The sequence below is a fragment of the Desmodus rotundus genome, chromosome 6, assembly GCF_022682495.2.
Source record: "Desmodus rotundus isolate HL8 chromosome 6, HLdesRot8A.1, whole genome shotgun sequence".
Classification (NCBI taxonomy): domain Eukaryota; kingdom Metazoa; phylum Chordata; class Mammalia; order Chiroptera; family Phyllostomidae; genus Desmodus; species Desmodus rotundus.
Genome location: NC_071392.1, coordinates 122,363,291 through 122,379,173, shown reverse-complemented (window position 1 = coordinate 122,379,173; position 15,883 = coordinate 122,363,291). Strand labels below are relative to the sequence as shown.

General features: G+C 39.8%; 1 protein-coding gene across 24 annotated transcripts in view; it reads right to left on the bottom strand.

Annotated features, from left to right (window-relative positions):
• PLCB4 (phospholipase C beta 4) overlaps window positions 1-15,883 on the bottom strand; it is a 397,020-nt gene that overhangs the window by 62,693 nt on the left and 318,444 nt on the right. For all 24 annotated transcript variants that reach the window (XM_053926118.1, XM_053926124.1, XM_053926125.1 and 21 more), the window contains 3 exons: window positions 15,176-15,266; window positions 7,112-7,207; window positions 2,294-2,394 (listed from right to left, as the gene is read on the bottom strand). In XM_053926118.1, the coding sequence (XP_053782093.1) occupies window positions 2,294-2,394; window positions 7,112-7,207; window positions 15,176-15,266 (288 nt within the window). The remainder of the gene's footprint in view (window positions 1-2,293; window positions 2,395-7,111; window positions 7,208-15,175; window positions 15,267-15,883) is intronic.

Sequence of the window (15,883 nt, the reverse complement as noted above, 5' to 3'; positions counted from 1 at the left end):
CCACACACACACACAGATAATTATATGAGATGATGGATATGTGTACTAACCTGCTTGTGGTTATCATTTCACAACATGTATCTGTACCAAATCATCACACTGTGAGTCTTAAACTTACATGATACATAGTATGTCAACTACATTTCAATAAAGCTGGGGGAAAAGACCAACCACACTGTCTTTCTCTTAACACTGTTCTCATGGCTTCCTTGGTCTTGTTGCCTGGTTTCCTACTCCTCCAGTTATACCTCGCTCTTGTTTTCCGGTCCTTCTCCTGTGACTCTCCCTATAAACAGGCCCCACCTGGGCCTTCTTTCCTGCCTCTTCCTATGGGTCATCTCATTTCTTTCCATGGTTTCAAAAAACATCCTCTGAGCTCCCAATTTATGTCTCTAGCCCAACCTCTCTTCTAGTTGTAGGTGCTGGTGATGATGCTGCTAGTGATGATGAGAATGACAATGGTGAAGATGACCATGGCATCACCTCAGGCCTTTACAGGAGTTACCATGTGCCAGGCACCATTCTAAGTTCTTTCCATACACTAAACCCATTCCCTCTTCACAACGGACCAATAAGTACCTTCATTTTGCAGATGGAGAAACCAAGGCAGGTTAGGTGAGTGGTTAGGTAACTTACCCAAGGCTATACAGTTAGGAAATAAACCCAGAGTCAGAGACAATGCTATATAAACACCAATGCCATATAAATACCCCTTACGTATGTCACAGTCCTCAAACAGCCTGTCTTACCTGAAAGTCCTGAATTCTCTCTTCCACTGTTCCCCACAGTCAACCCAGGTCCTCAAACACAAACCCTAGAGAGCCATCTTGCTTCCCTCTCTCTCTCTCACTTCCCCACGTTCAATCCATCAGCAAGTTGGACCATTTTTGTTTTCTCAGTAGATCTTGAACCCACTCAATCCTCTGTTCCTACTGTCCAGTTAAACCCTCGGGGTCTGGCCTAGTGTAACAGCATAGCCTAACTGCTCTTCCTGCCTGCACTCTTGCTTCCTCTAAACTCCTCTCCCTATGGTAACCATGGTGATTTAAAAAACCTCCTCTAGGCTACATTGCCCCCTTCTTTAAATATTTTCACTGGCTTCCCATTTCACTTAAATTAACATCTGAGTCTCTCAACGTGGACCCCAAATCCTGCACCACCTAGTTAGTGCTCACCAGCCTGTGCGGTCCCATCTTACTTCACTACACCCTCACTCGGTCCACTTGGTTCCCACTGCCTTATTCCTGCTGTGGTCCCTCTGCAGATAGTTTTCTATTTCTGTGCCTGGCTGACTCCTCTTTACCCTTTGGGTCTGGTTTCCTTCTTTCCTCCATGGTATCATTCTCCATTTAAACACTCACTTTCAGGTTCATAATAGCACTTGTCACCAATTGTAATCATACAATTGACTGTTTACTTGTTTGTTGTCTGTTTCCCGCTCCCTTCTTATAAACTCGCCTCGGACTGCAAACTCCATGAGGGCGCAGAACAAGCGCGTTTTGACCCTTCTCGGTTGTTATGACCTAGACTATGCCTGACACATAGTAGGTAGACAGTAACTATTTTTCCTGGTTGACTGGTTGGCTAGATGAGAATATTTTTATGCTTACTCTACACTAGCAGTGAGTTGAGATATCTTACTAGCAGAGCTAGTTTGGAAAGAGGGCTTGCTTGGGATGATCAGGGGTCATTTTCCTGATGATTTCAACAGGCTGACCTTTGCCACTGGGATGCAGCTGTTGTCTCCCTATTCACCTAGAACAACAATTTCAACAAGGGTGCTGCAAGGATTTTTAAAATGTGAAATATCTGACTATTTAGTCAGGGATACTGATCTCTTTTCCCTTAGATTGTCAAATTAAAAAAATGGCAACAGCCAACACAGCAATACCATCCAGTGTGAATAAATTGAAATTATACCTACTTTTCGTCAGATCAGCAAAAAATATATTTCTTGGTGTGCCACAGAATTTTAGTAGTGATTTTTGTGTGCCATGAGATGGAAAAGGGTGAAAATTGCTGACCTAGAATAATGCAGTAAGTGATAATATTTAAAGGATACTGGCCAAATGGGCAGTGGTCAACTGTGGGAATGCCTAATGAGAGAGTTAAATGTCTTTTCTAACTTAACAATGTGTGTGTCTTGAGTTCAGATACGAATCTGGTCACCCAATTTAGAAGAGAAAATACAGGCTCGTTTCATCTCTTGTGGTGGTTACATTTCTCAAATGTCATAACTAACAGCCGCTGCCTCTTGAGAGTCGTGAGATAAAGGGGACACTAAGAGTCTGACCTTCTTGACACTATTTGCAACAGCTTCCTTGTGACCCAAGTCATCAGCAGAAAGTTCATTTCCATATTTGTATTCAGGGTGAGCTTCTTCTTCTTGGTCAGCTGCATGAAAGACAAAAGAAAAATCCATGAGGCCAAATGAGCACCAGCAGTCACAGATTCTCCATAATCCTGGGGAACACAAGCCCTTTCAGAGGAGAAGGAAGCCAAAGGAAGATGAGGACACTGAAGTATGCAAGCTTTTTTCAAATAAAGCTCTCACTAACCTCTTATCAAGGAGCATATCTTGTTATTTATTCTTTCTCTTGCATCTCGCATGGTGTTGACCTGTTGGATGCTTCATAAATTTTTCTGAAGTGAATGATTATCTCCACCCCAGAACTCTAGCCCTAAAAATTAAAGCCTCAATACCTCACGAGTACCTGTAACTCATTAATAATACATTTTGATCTCCCATGAGATCTAGAGAAAACAAGAAGATACAAGGAAAGGAAAATACATTTGATAATATCGAATAAGGAGAATAAAATGTCCATAAGTCATTATGTGACAGAAAAAGGAGAGCTTGGAAGGACTGTACTGCTCCTGTAGCCATCTGTCAAACCTGGTGAGGGTTAAAAGACTCTGAAGTCATTTCTCGGGCTCATGCCAGGGAGAAGCGAGAAGTAGGTGCTAAAGGAAGTGGGAGCACAGGAGCATGGCCCAGACTGTAAAAGGAGGCACAGAAGCACTCAGTCCACTGGCCCAGGAAAGTGACAAGAACTCCATTATCACCCAACTTCTTTGGTGGAAAAGGGTCACTCATTAGAAAATGAACCACATGCTGGTGTGAGATCTGGATTCCCATGATCTCCAGTGAAGAATTTGCCCCAAAACTAGCCAGGATCCTTGAGGGACCCGTATTGTAAAAAAAAAAAACCAGTGAAATAATTTCTGATTTTGGACTCACAAGGGAAGTGAGTAGATCCATAAATCCATAACAATTAGAGGTATTTTTCAAAAGCATGTTTAAAATGTGCAAAGGAAAAGGCAAGAACAGGAGTAAATGTAAAACTGTTTCACTGACTCTAAGATGCCTTCCCCCACCCTCATCCCCCTGCACATTTTAATATAACTGACATCACATTGCATCCTTCAATTGATAGTATTTTAAAATTACTTGGAAATATTTTTCTTTCTTGGTCAAAATAAAATAGTGGTATCTTTCAACTGATGTCATATTGGATTCAAAATTTGAGAGGTTGCTTATAGCAAGATGCTATTTCAGGCATGGGATGAAGGTGAGGCAAGAGAGACAGACGCCTTCCTCCTCTGGAACTGGTATTCTGATGAGGGGATATTCTAGAGGCAGACGACTAAAAACCAACCAACCAACCAACCAACCAACCAACCAACCAAACAAACAAACAAAAAACAGTAGGTCATATAGGCTTTGGTCAGGAAAACGAACTTGAGGAGCTGTAATGGGTCTTAATCTAGTCCAATATCTTCATTTTACAGATGAGGAACTAGATTCAGAGACAGGATGTGACTTGTGAGGTTACAGAGTAAGATACAGACAAGATTTCTGCAGGTTCTTAGCACAACGCTCTCAACATGACACTGGGTTTCCATGACCCACAGTCTATAACAAAGGTTTTAAAACTTCCCAGAATCACTACTAAATTTCTATTTTACATACCTGTAGTCTAACCTGCCCAGCCAGGTGTAAACTACTTGAATTCAAGGGTATAGTCCATAGAAGTGGAAGACACTTAATAACTACTTTAAAAGAGTGGTATGAGTGGATGTTATCATCTCTTTAGTGTACAAATACACACAGGCACACACATCAGAATTCTGATATCACTCACAGTCCTGGAAGTCACCTGCCCTTCTGAATCTAAATCTAGCTAATGTATGGGCACATGCTCGGACTGAGAGTCTTTTCTATTTTCTACTGTCTCCAGGCTGCCTGTCCTCTTGAACAATGCTTGGTTTCCTCTTGCTTGCTCTGTCAAAGTGTTTAAATCAGAGACTCTAGTCATTTATGTGTAGTAGGATCAGACTGTGATGCCCGGGTAGTTACAGTCAACTGGTAGACCAGAACTACAGCTAAGTATCACTCAGGGAACCTAAGAATCAAGTATATAACTGGTAAAGCAGAAACTTCTATGCCCTTGAAGAGAAACTCAAGTAGATCGTTCTATCCTCTCAGCTAGTCTCCTACATCAATACTATCCCTCATGATTATTTCTGTCAAAATTTAATCAAAATCTCAAGCATATTTTGAAATAACATGGGAGCCACTAGGGGCACTTTTTTGCCTATAAGAATAATTAACATAGTCATAAAAGTTGAGAAAGTGCCCTTAAGGAGGACAAGTGGAATCACATTGACCATCATTTTAGATTAGTGTGTGTGCTCAGAAAATTTCACATCTTTGACTTCCATCAGTTGTAGTCTTTCTCCTTTAAAATTTTTTTTATCAACGGGCCCCGGCTGGTGTGCCTCAGTGGATTGAGTGCCGGCCTGTGAACCAAAGGGTCATTGGTTTGATTCCCAGTCAGGGCACATGCCTGGGTTGCAGGCCAGGTCCCCGGTTGGGGGTGCATGAGAGGCAACCACTCATTGATGTTTCTCTCCTTCTCTTTCTCCCTCCCATCCCCTTCCTCTGAAAATAAATAAATAAAATCTTTAAAATTTTTTAAACACTCATTTTACATATTTGTGCTTTCTTTATATTCCTGTTTATTAGAAGGGCAGTATTGTAAGTTACAAAAGGAGTTAAGGCAATTCTGGGATTAAATCTTAGCCACACTGCTTACTGTGGGACCACGTGCAAAATAAGTTACCTCTCAGTTTCAAATTCCTCATCTAAAAAAATGAGAGTAGTAATGCCTATGTCATCAGGTTGAATAAAGATCAGATGAGGCAATGATGTAAACTGCTTGATCTACAGCTGGTATAACAACGGTAGTTGTTTTTTTTTTTTCTTGTTAACTTATTCCATTACTCTTTAGCTTATTTTACTGGATTATAGTACCTAGTATTGCCTTCATGTTTTTGATTACCAGCTAGGAAGCCTAATTTAAGAAACTGTTTTTACCTAAGATTCATCTTTTTAAATTTTAGAGGTATTTTATTGAACTTTTGAATATATTCATTTTAATATTTTATTCTTAAATCTTGTTTAGGTTTACTATTTGCAAAAAATGTAAAATGATATAGTAGGCATCGTGGCAGACTGTTTTCCAAAGACAGCCGTAATAACATCTGCCTTCACACTTGCTCTTCTACAACGTGACCTTGCCTCTCACCCACCTCCTAAACTGGGGCAGGAGCTAAGTCTGATTTGGTGAATGATAGAGAGAGGAAGTGATGACGTCCCAGTTCCAGGCATAGCTCTTAAATAGTTTAGCAGCTTCTACTTTGTGCTTCTTGGAACAAAACTTGGCCCTCGTGCTGTGAGAAGCCCAAACCACATGGGGAAGCCACATGGGGGTGCTCTGGGCAGTGGGCCCCGCTGAGCTCCCAGAAGACAACTGCCAGCCACGTGAGTGAGCCATCTTGGGCAAGTGCCCCAGCAGAACCTTCAGATGACTCCAGCCCAGATGCCGTCTACTGGCAACTGCAAGGGAAACCAACCTGAACCCAGCGGATCCACAGAACTGGAGAAAATAATGGTGTTTTATGCTTCTAAATTTTGGGGTCATGTTTTACACAGTAATAGATAACCATAACAGGTATTGACTAAATAATATCAAATATCTTTGGCCTTCTAGACCTCCCTTGCCATATAGAACACATGAAAATAAGTCATTATGACTTTTCTCTGGGAGTGAAGTTGAACCCACAGTTTGCACACACAACAGAAACCACTGTTACGAAGTCTGTTCCATAGTTAGAGTTCTTTATTAGGAAGTTGTGAATAAGATTAGTTAATTCTCTCAGCTTTCAAGTTTTTACCTATAATATCAAACTTTCCTAAAATCTACACATGAATTTCAGATGTTTATATAGCAAGTGTAGAGAGTTTCTACCAGCATTTCTGAATCATTCAGCCCGATGCCACCATATAAATTCAGGGCCCTGTCTAGCCAACAAACACAGGATACAAGTCCAAATTATTTTGTTATACAATTCTCATGGGACATAACCAGCAAATAACTTTCTAAAAACATTACAAACCTCTCAAAAGACCTTTTTAAAATAAAAAAAAAATTATGGTTGTGGCTATATGGCCAGAGCAAAACTGAAGCTAATAGCAAATATTCACATATTTTAAACAAGGCTGCCTTTGTTAAAATTATCTATCTATATAAATCTAGCAAGCTGGTTATTTGAATGAGCTTGAACTTAAAATTTTACTACTGGCTTTGAGTTTCCAATTCATTTTGTGTGTGTATACAAATCAATCAATTCCTTGAGGGTCTTTACTGAAGTTCCTTTCCGTTTAGCTCGTCTTACTGCTATCATCAGTAACACCACCAAAGTTCACGTTTTTGTTTATAGGAAGGGACTGCAAAATATTCCTTTTACTCCAACCCCTGCCTTCTATAGAAGTGCTTCAAGGAGTCGCTGGCTGTGAATCTCTGCTGAACAGCTGACTGCTCTATAGGAAGGAGATAACCAAGTCACTAAACTCTTGGGCCCAGGAAAACTGAAAGTAATACTCTTTGGAAAAACACCAAAAAATACTAAAAGATTAAGTTTGGTGCCTCAATACACACCTGACTATTAAGAATTAAAACATTACATTACATAAAAGGGTCCACTAAGACAAATTTTTTATTTTAAAATGTATTTTTGTGGCATGAAAATAAAAAAAAAAACTTACCATTTTCTGTTTCCTCCTCATTGTAATCCTCTAAGATGTTAACTGGAGCAGTGGATTCTCCAGCTTCCATCATGCTTTTCAAAGCTTCGAGCTGCTCTAGAAGGAGAAGGTGACATATGTTAAGTCATTTATAAAACCTGGGCTTTAAGATCCATGCTAAGAAGGAAATAAAATGGGAAAGAAAATGTATTGTCTGGGCTCCGAAGGGCTATGTTCCTAAGGCCGCTGTGTCACCCAGTCCTGGTGGGTGACCTTAAGAAACATGCAACGATCACATTATCTACACATGATGAAGAACTACTGAAACACGGGTGAATGCCCAGATTTCTGGTCAGAGGTTTGAGAGGGGTGCTCAGTGGAGGGTTGAAGTCTTTTTTAAAAAGTAGCTATTGTTTATTGAACAATTATGTACAATTAAGTGATTTCATTGTCAGAAATACTTTGTAAACCACTGTTATCCACCCCCATGTTACAAAAGACATTAAAGCTTAGAGAGATTAATCAATGTAAGAGACCCTGAAGTTCTGAGATTTTTCATGGGCCCCCTCTATGTCTACTCAGCCTGAAGTTGTTCTTCCTATCCATTTTGGTAAATCTAGATTGTCCAAACAGTAGAGGCCAATTTGCAACAATAATTCCCTCTTCTTCCAAAAAGCTTTTCTGACCAACTAGTCCCTAAACTAGCTGAATTTTGGCTGGTAATCCCCTCCCCTACTCCAGCTAAAATTCTATGAAATTCTGGCCCCTTCCTTCCCCATGGTAGATTGTTCCTTAGCTCCTTTGGGAGACTTCTTAGGTCAAACATTTTATTTATTTATTTGATTTTTTTTTGCATTTTAAAATCATTTTTACTTTTCAATTACAGTTGATATACATTATGTTAGTATCAGGTGTAGACCCCAGTGGTTAGACATTACATAACTTACAGAGCGATCATCCTGATGAATCTCCCACCCATCTGACATTACACATCATTAGAGTATTGACTACATTCCCTGTGCTGTACTTTACATCCCCATGACTATTCTGTAACAACCATTTGTACTTCTTAATCCTTTCACCTTTTTCATCCATTCCCCCAAACCCACTGCATTAGGCCATCATCCAAATGTTCTATCTATGAGTCTGTTTCTGTTTTGCTTGTTTATTTTGTTTTTTACTTTTATTTTTTACAGTTTTTAAAGATTTTTTAAATTTATTTTTAGAGAGAGGGGAAGGGGAGGAGAAATAGAGGGAAAGAAACATCAATGAGCAAGAGATACATTGATCAGTTGCCTCTCATAGGCCCCCAGCTGGGGACCTGACCTACAACTGAGGTATGTGCCCTGACTGGGAATTGAACCGGCAACCTTTCGGTTCACAGGCCAGCACTCAATTCACTGAGCCAAACCAGCCAGGGTTACTGTGTTTTTTAGATTCAATTGTTGCAGGATATGTATTTTATTGTTCATAATTTTAATCTTTTTTTTCCTTCTTAAAGGAGACTCTAACATTTCATATAATACTGGTTTTGTGGTAATGAACTCCTTTAGCTTTTTCTTGTCTGGGAAGCTCTTTATCTGCCCTTCTATTCTAAATGATAGATTTGCTGGAGAGAGTAATCTAGGTTGTAGGTCCTTGCTTTTCATCACTTTGAATATTTCTTGCCAATCCCTTCTGGCCTGCAAAGTTTCTTTCGAGAAATCAGCTGATAGTCTTAGTGGAGCTCCCTTGTAGGTAAATAACTGCTTTTCTCTTGCTGTTTTTAAGATTCTCTCTTTGTTTTTAAGCTCTGGGATTTTAATTATGATGTGTCATGGTGCGGGCCTCTTTGGATTCAACTTGTTTGGGACTCTCTTCTCTTCCTGGACATGTATGTCTATCTCCTTCACCATATTAGGGATGTTTCCCTTCATCATTTTTTCAAATAAGTTATCAATTTCTTGTTCTTCCTCTTCTCCTTCTGGCACCTTTATGATTTGAATGTTCATATGTTTAGAGATGTTCTGGAGGCTACTTAACTTATCCTCATTTTTTTAAAATTCTTTTTTCTTCTTGTTGTTCTGATCGAATGCTTTTTCTTCCTTGTATTCCAAATTGTTGATTTGATTCTCAGCTTCATCCCACCCACTCTTGGTTCCCTGTAGATTTTTCTTTATTTCACATAATGTAGCCTTCATTTCTGCCTAGGTCTTTTTTATGCTGTTGAAGTACTCAGTGAGTTCTGGAGCATCCTGATAACCAACATTTTGAACTCTGCATCTGATGGGTTCCTTATCTCCATTTTGTTTAGGTCTTTTTCAGTAGTTTTGCTCTGTTCTTTCATTTGGACCATGTTTCTTTCTTTTTCTTTTTTATTGTTTTATTACAGTTGTCCCAATTTTCCCGATGCTCTTTCCTGCCCCACTCACATACCACTCCCACAGTTAACCCCCACCCTGTTGTCCATGTCCATGGGTCATTTATACCTGTTTCTTGACTAGACCCTTCCCCTCCTTTCTTCCCTTATGCTGCCCCCCCCTTGACCTCTGGTCACTGTCAGTCTGTTCCTTGTTTCCATGCCTCTAGTTCTGTTTTGCTTGTTTGTTTGTTTTGTTCATTAGGTTCCTCTTATAGGTGAGATTGTATGATATTTTGCTGCCTGGCTTATTTCACTTAGCATAATGCTCCCCAGTTCCATCCATGCTGTATGAATGATAGGAATTCCTTCTTTCTTTCTGCTGTGTAGTATTCCATTGTGTAAATGTAGCACAGTTTTTTGATTCATTCATTTACCATTGGGCACTTAGGCTGTTTCTAGCACTTGGCTATTGTAAATAATGCTGCTATGAACATTAGGGGTGCATAGGTTCTTTTGAATTGGTGTTTCAGGATGCTTAAGGTATAACACCAGCAGTGAAATCACTGAATCAAAAGGCAGTTCCACTTTTAGTTTTTTGAGGAAATTCCATACTGTTTTCCACAGTGTCTGCATTTCCACTAACAGTGCACTAGGGTTCCCTTTTCTCCATACCTCACCAGCACTTGTTTATTGATTTGTTAATGATGGCCATTCTGACAGATGTGAGTTGGTATCTCATTGTGGTTTTAATTTGCATCTCTCTGACGGCTAGTGATATTGAGCATCCTTTCACATGGTTTTGCGACCTCTGAATGTCCTCCTTGGAGAAGTGTCTGTTCAGGTCCTTTGCCCATTTTTTAATTGGATTGTTTGTCTTCCTGGTGTTTAGTCATATAAGTTCTTTATATATTTTGGATATTAAACCATTATTTGAGGCATCATTGGCAAATATGTTTTCTGATATGTTTGGTTCCCTTTTCATTTTGATGTTTTCTTTAGCCATGCAGAAGCTTTTAAATTCGATGTAGTCCCATTTATCTTTCCTTTATTTCCCTTACCCTAGAGGGTTTATCAGCAAAAATATTGCTGTGTGTGATATATGAAATTTTACTGCCTATGTTTTCCTCCAGGACTTTTATGATGTCACAGCTTATATTTAACTCTTTTATCCATTTTGAGTTTATTCTAGTGTATGGTATAAGTTGGTGAATGAGTTTCACTTTTTTTGCATGTAGCTGTCCAGTTCTCCCAGCACCATTTGATGAAGAGGCTATTTTTACTCCATTTTATGCTGCTGCCCCCTTTGTCAAATACTAATTGACTGTAGAGACTTGGGTTTATTTCTGGGCTCTCTGTTCTGTTCCATTGGTCTATGTGTCAGTTCTTACGTCAGTACCAGACTGCTTTGATTATACAGTAGCCTTATAATATAGTTTGATATCAGATATTGTGATTCCCTCCTACTTTGTTCTTCTTTCTCAAAATTGCCAAGGCTTTTTGGGGTCATTTTGGTTCCATATAAATTTTTGAAATATTTGTTCTAAATCTATGAAATATGTCATTGGTATTTTAATAGGGATTGCATTGAATCTATAGGTTGCTTTGGCTAGTATGGACATTCTGATTATGTTAATTCTTCCAATCCATGAACACGGTATATGCTTCCATTTATTTGTGTATTCCTTAATTTCTTTCTTCAGTGTTGTGTAGTTTTCTGAGTACAGGTTTTCTACCTCCTTGGTTGAGTTTAATCCTAGGTATTTTATTTTTCTTGTTGCTATAGTAAATGGGATTTTGTTCCTAGTTTCTATTTCTGATATTTCATTGTTGGTGTATAAAAATGCCTTTGATTTCTGAATATTGACTGTGTATCCTGCCATTTTGCCAAATTCATTTATTAGGTTGAGTAGTTTTTTGGTGGATCCAATAAGGTTTCTATGTACACTATCATCTGCAAATGATGACAGTTTTACTCTCTCCTTTCCAGTTTGGATGGCTTTTATTTCTCTTTCTTGTCTGATCCCTGTGGCTAGAACTTCCAATACTATGTTGAATAAAAGTGGTTAAAGTGGACACCCTTTTCTTGTTCCTGATCTTAGGGGAAAGCTTTTAGTCTTTGCCCATTGAGTGTGATGTTGGCTGTAGGTTTCTTGTATATGCCCTTTATTAGATTGAGGTATGCTCCCTCAAGTCCCACTTTGCTGAGTGTTTTTATCATAAATGTGTGCTGGATTTTATTAATGCCTTCTCAGCATCTATTGATATGATCATGTGATTTTTCTTTCATTTTGTTCATATGATGTATTATTTTTATTGATTTGTGAATATTGTACCATCCTTGCACCCCTGGGATGAATCCCACTTGATTGTGGTATATAATCTTCTTAATGTATTGCTGGATCTGGTTTGCCAATATTTTGTTGAGGATTTTTGCATCTATGTTGATCAGAGATACTGGCCTGTAGTTCTCTTTCTCTGTTGTGTCTTTACCTGGTTTTATAATTAGGATAATACTGGCCTCATATAAACAGTTTAGGAGTCTTCCCTCCTCATGAATTTTTTTTGAAATAGTTTGAGAAGGAGAGGAGTTAGCTCTTCCCTAAATGGTTGGTAAATTCTGCCTGTGAAGCCATCTGGTCCAGGGCTTTTGTGTGCCAAAAGTTTTTTGATCACTGCTTCAATTTCACTAGTTGTTATTGGTTTATTCAGGCTCTCTGCTTCTTCTTGATTCAGTTTTGGAAGATTATGTTTCTAGTAATTTTTCCATTTCACCCAGGTTGTCAAATTTCTTGGCATATAGTTGTTCGTAGTAATTTCTTACAATCTTTTGTATTTCTGTGATATCGGTTGTAATTTCTCCTCTTCTGTTTCTGATTTTCTTTATTTGGGTACTCTCTCTCTTTTTTTCTTGATGAGTCTGGTTAATGGCCTTTCAGTTTAACTTTTCAAAGAACCAGCTCCTGGACTTATTGATCCTTTGAATCGTTCTATTAGTCTCTGGGCCATGTTTCTTTGTCTCCTCATGTTGGCAGCTTCGCTGTCTTTGTTTTTATGTATTAGGTAGAGCTGCTATGTCTTCCAGGCTTAGCAGTGTGGCCTAACGTAGTAGGTATTCTGTTGGGTCCAGTGGCACAGGCTCCCATATCACTGAAGCTGAACACTTGAGGTGAAACTCCCCTCCACTTACCATGTGGGCTGTGTACATCCTCCTTTTGTAGCTGAGCCTTGATTTCTACTGGCACATCAATGGGAAGGACATACCCCAGGTCTATCAGCTGCAACCACCAAACACTGACCTCCGACCACTGTGGAGGATCAGCTGTGCAGCAGCCCACCCCATAGAGCAGGACTTACTTCAGCAGGGCTCTGGTGCCCTTTGAGTCTACCCCTCGAGTGTGTCACTTGTGAAGATGATTGGGTGGTGATGCTTCAACAGGTCTAAAGCTGTCCATTCAGCGCACTGGCTCTGTGGCCTCCTGGGAGGTACAGGCCAAGGTCAGCTGCCACCTGTGTTCTGCCTGGGGTCACCCAGCATGAGTTACAAAGTGATCTGCAGATGGCTGTTACTTGCATTGGGCTTAGAAGTTCCCAGGCGAAGCCAAGGTGTGAACCATAGCTGGCTGCTACTAGTGCCAGGCATGGGGCCACTCAGAGGTATGAGGCATGCTGAGGCCAGATGCTGCTTGAGAGATTTTAGGAAACTCGGAAGCATGAACTAAGGCAGGCCATTCACACGCAAAAGCCACTGGAAACAGCTTGGGTGGGTCTGCAAGTTTGGTGGGGGGCCCTCAGAGAACACCGAGGTGGGGCAAATAGTGTGAACAGGTTGATAGAGACTTAGATATGGCCTCCTGCTGGCTTTGTGTGGGAGGGCTCATCAAAGGAATAGTGGCCTCTGCCAGCACTTCTGTCTGGGAGAAAGCTGTTCCTCCTCCAGCACTTGCCCTGATGCCAAATAATAAGTTCCTCCCCATTTGTCAGTGGTGCCTTTAAGCTGCTGCCCAGTGCTGGAGCTTAGAGGAAGTGAGTCTGGGTAAGTCTATGTGTGGGCCGTTTTAAGAGGAATTGCCTGAAACTCCAGAAGCCCTGTTTCCCTCAGTCTCAATCCCTACTAGTTTTTACAGCCAGAGTTATAAGGACTTCTCTTCCCAGCACTGGAACCCTGGGCTGGGTGGCCTGGTGTGGGGCTGGGACCCCTTGCTCCTCAGGGAGGACCTCCACAGCTGAGATACCCCTCTAGATTTTTATCTGCCACATGTGGGTATGGGACCAGCTTATTGGGCATCTCTATTCCTCCTACCAGTTTTAATGTGGCTTCTTATTTAAACCCCTATTATAAGTCTTGATAACAAAAGCCCATAATTGGAGGACAATTCAGGTGAAGTGACAGAAAAGCAACATGCTCACTGAAGACTGACAAAACTTCAGGAAAAAGTGTATTTGCAACTGCTATAAACTAGGGTTATTATGTCAATGTATAGTAAATCCCTTATAAGTCAGTAAGATAAAGATAAATCATTTTCAAAATAAAAATGGGTAAATTATTAATACTGATAAACTAGTTATCAAAGACATACAAATAAAAATTAAAGTATCATTCTTCCATTATTGGGCACACATACTATAAAAATGGCCAATAGCCAGCATTAAGGATACTGGGAAACAAACAGTCTCACATATTATAGTGACAGAGTAAATTCATACAACTTTTCTGAAAGACAATATAGTAAGATACCTCACAGTATAAAATGTGTATGTGCTTTGACCTACCAATTCTAATTGTATCAATTGATTCCAAGGAGAAGGCTGTAAAAATGTACAAAATGAACATTTAGATATGTTCATTATCATTGATGTTTTCACAAAATGAAAATCCATCAACTTGGGACTCATTAATTATTCCATATTCCACAATAAATTTTGTACTGTCTTTCACACATTAAAGTTAGTATGTAGACTCATATTCTACTGAATGTAAACATATGTAAGTGGTTGAATTAAAAATAATTTTAAAAATTAGTACATTTAATAGGGTCCCAGTTTTGTTAAAATTTATGTATGTCGTATATGTATCTATGTGTAATATAATTTAGTGCTATTTTGTTAGCTTCTAATACTTTATTGTTGTCTTCATTTTCCAATCACATCATTAGAAAAGTAAACTGTAATTAATATAATTAAAAATTTTAATTTGGAATACCCAGGGGAAAAACACAATGCAGTCATACAATAGTTGATGCTACTAATTTACTGAATTTGCTGAAAGAAAATATTTTCAAAGAAAAGGTTCCAGGAAAACACAGGGGGGAGATATCCGGGTAGAATACCAGTCATCTCTCTGTATGTGTACACACGCACTTTCCCGCTTACCTAGGATCTCTAGGTAGGTATGGATCCCATGAGCGAGCCACAAGGGAAACTTTTTGAGAGGAGTTTAGATTATATAAAATGATAAAGTGCTAGTTCCTTATAGTTTGATGAATTCTAAAGTGCCTCTTCATTTCTCCTTGGGACCCTTCCAAATTCTGTTACAGGAATATACTTTTCCCACTGCAGAAACAAACTTATGTAGAAAGGACACTTAAAAGGGAATATGGCAATTTTGCTCTGAAAAGCATGTGTAGCATCACCACTACACCTCTTCCCCCCAAATCGTCAGTGTTAAAATACACTGCATTCTAGACAGCTGAATTGTTGAAACGGCGTCTGTATGCTTCCATCACAGATGCTTGCATTTGACTTACTTTGTTCAACCTCAGGTTTCAGTCGTTTATTTTTGATGAGTATTTTTCTTTTGAGGTCATTGGGGGATGGCAACGGCCTGCCTGGTTCGAGCTAGAGAGAAACAGAAAAGGCTGAATTAACCAGGGGCTGTGGTTCTCCGTTCTCATTCACAGCCCAGAAAGAGCATGGAGGCCCGTGAGTTATACCAGCCACATCCACTAGATGGCAGTCAGCACAGTTTTATGATTTCCTTCTCCAACCCAAAGAAGCCCACTGTATACAACTTTGCTTTAGACTACTGAGGCAAACTCGACGTCCACACAGCCTCTAGGGTAGCAGAGCTGTTCCACATTTCCCAGTGGAGCTGTGTCTGACCTGGGGTGGTGCCGGGGGAGGAGCTCTTGTCCAACCTCTGGCTTTGCCCCTTTTAAATAAATATCTGGTAAAGTACAAAGAATCACTGTGCCAGATCAGGTCAGAACTGGCTTTCCCAACTGCAAGTTTCCCGACCCCTTCCTCACCCCCACCAAGTGTTGGGAAGCACACTAAGCCTGTCTGCTCAGTCTGCTCCAACCTCAACACTTGGGACTGTGGTTTTGTGGGTTCAATAAGGAAACAAGAAGGGAATGGTATTAACTACTGAAATCTGGCCACTACTATGGTTTCATTTCCTTAAATTTACATCTGCAAGGGAAGTGTCCCTCCCTTCCATTACCTATAATTCATAG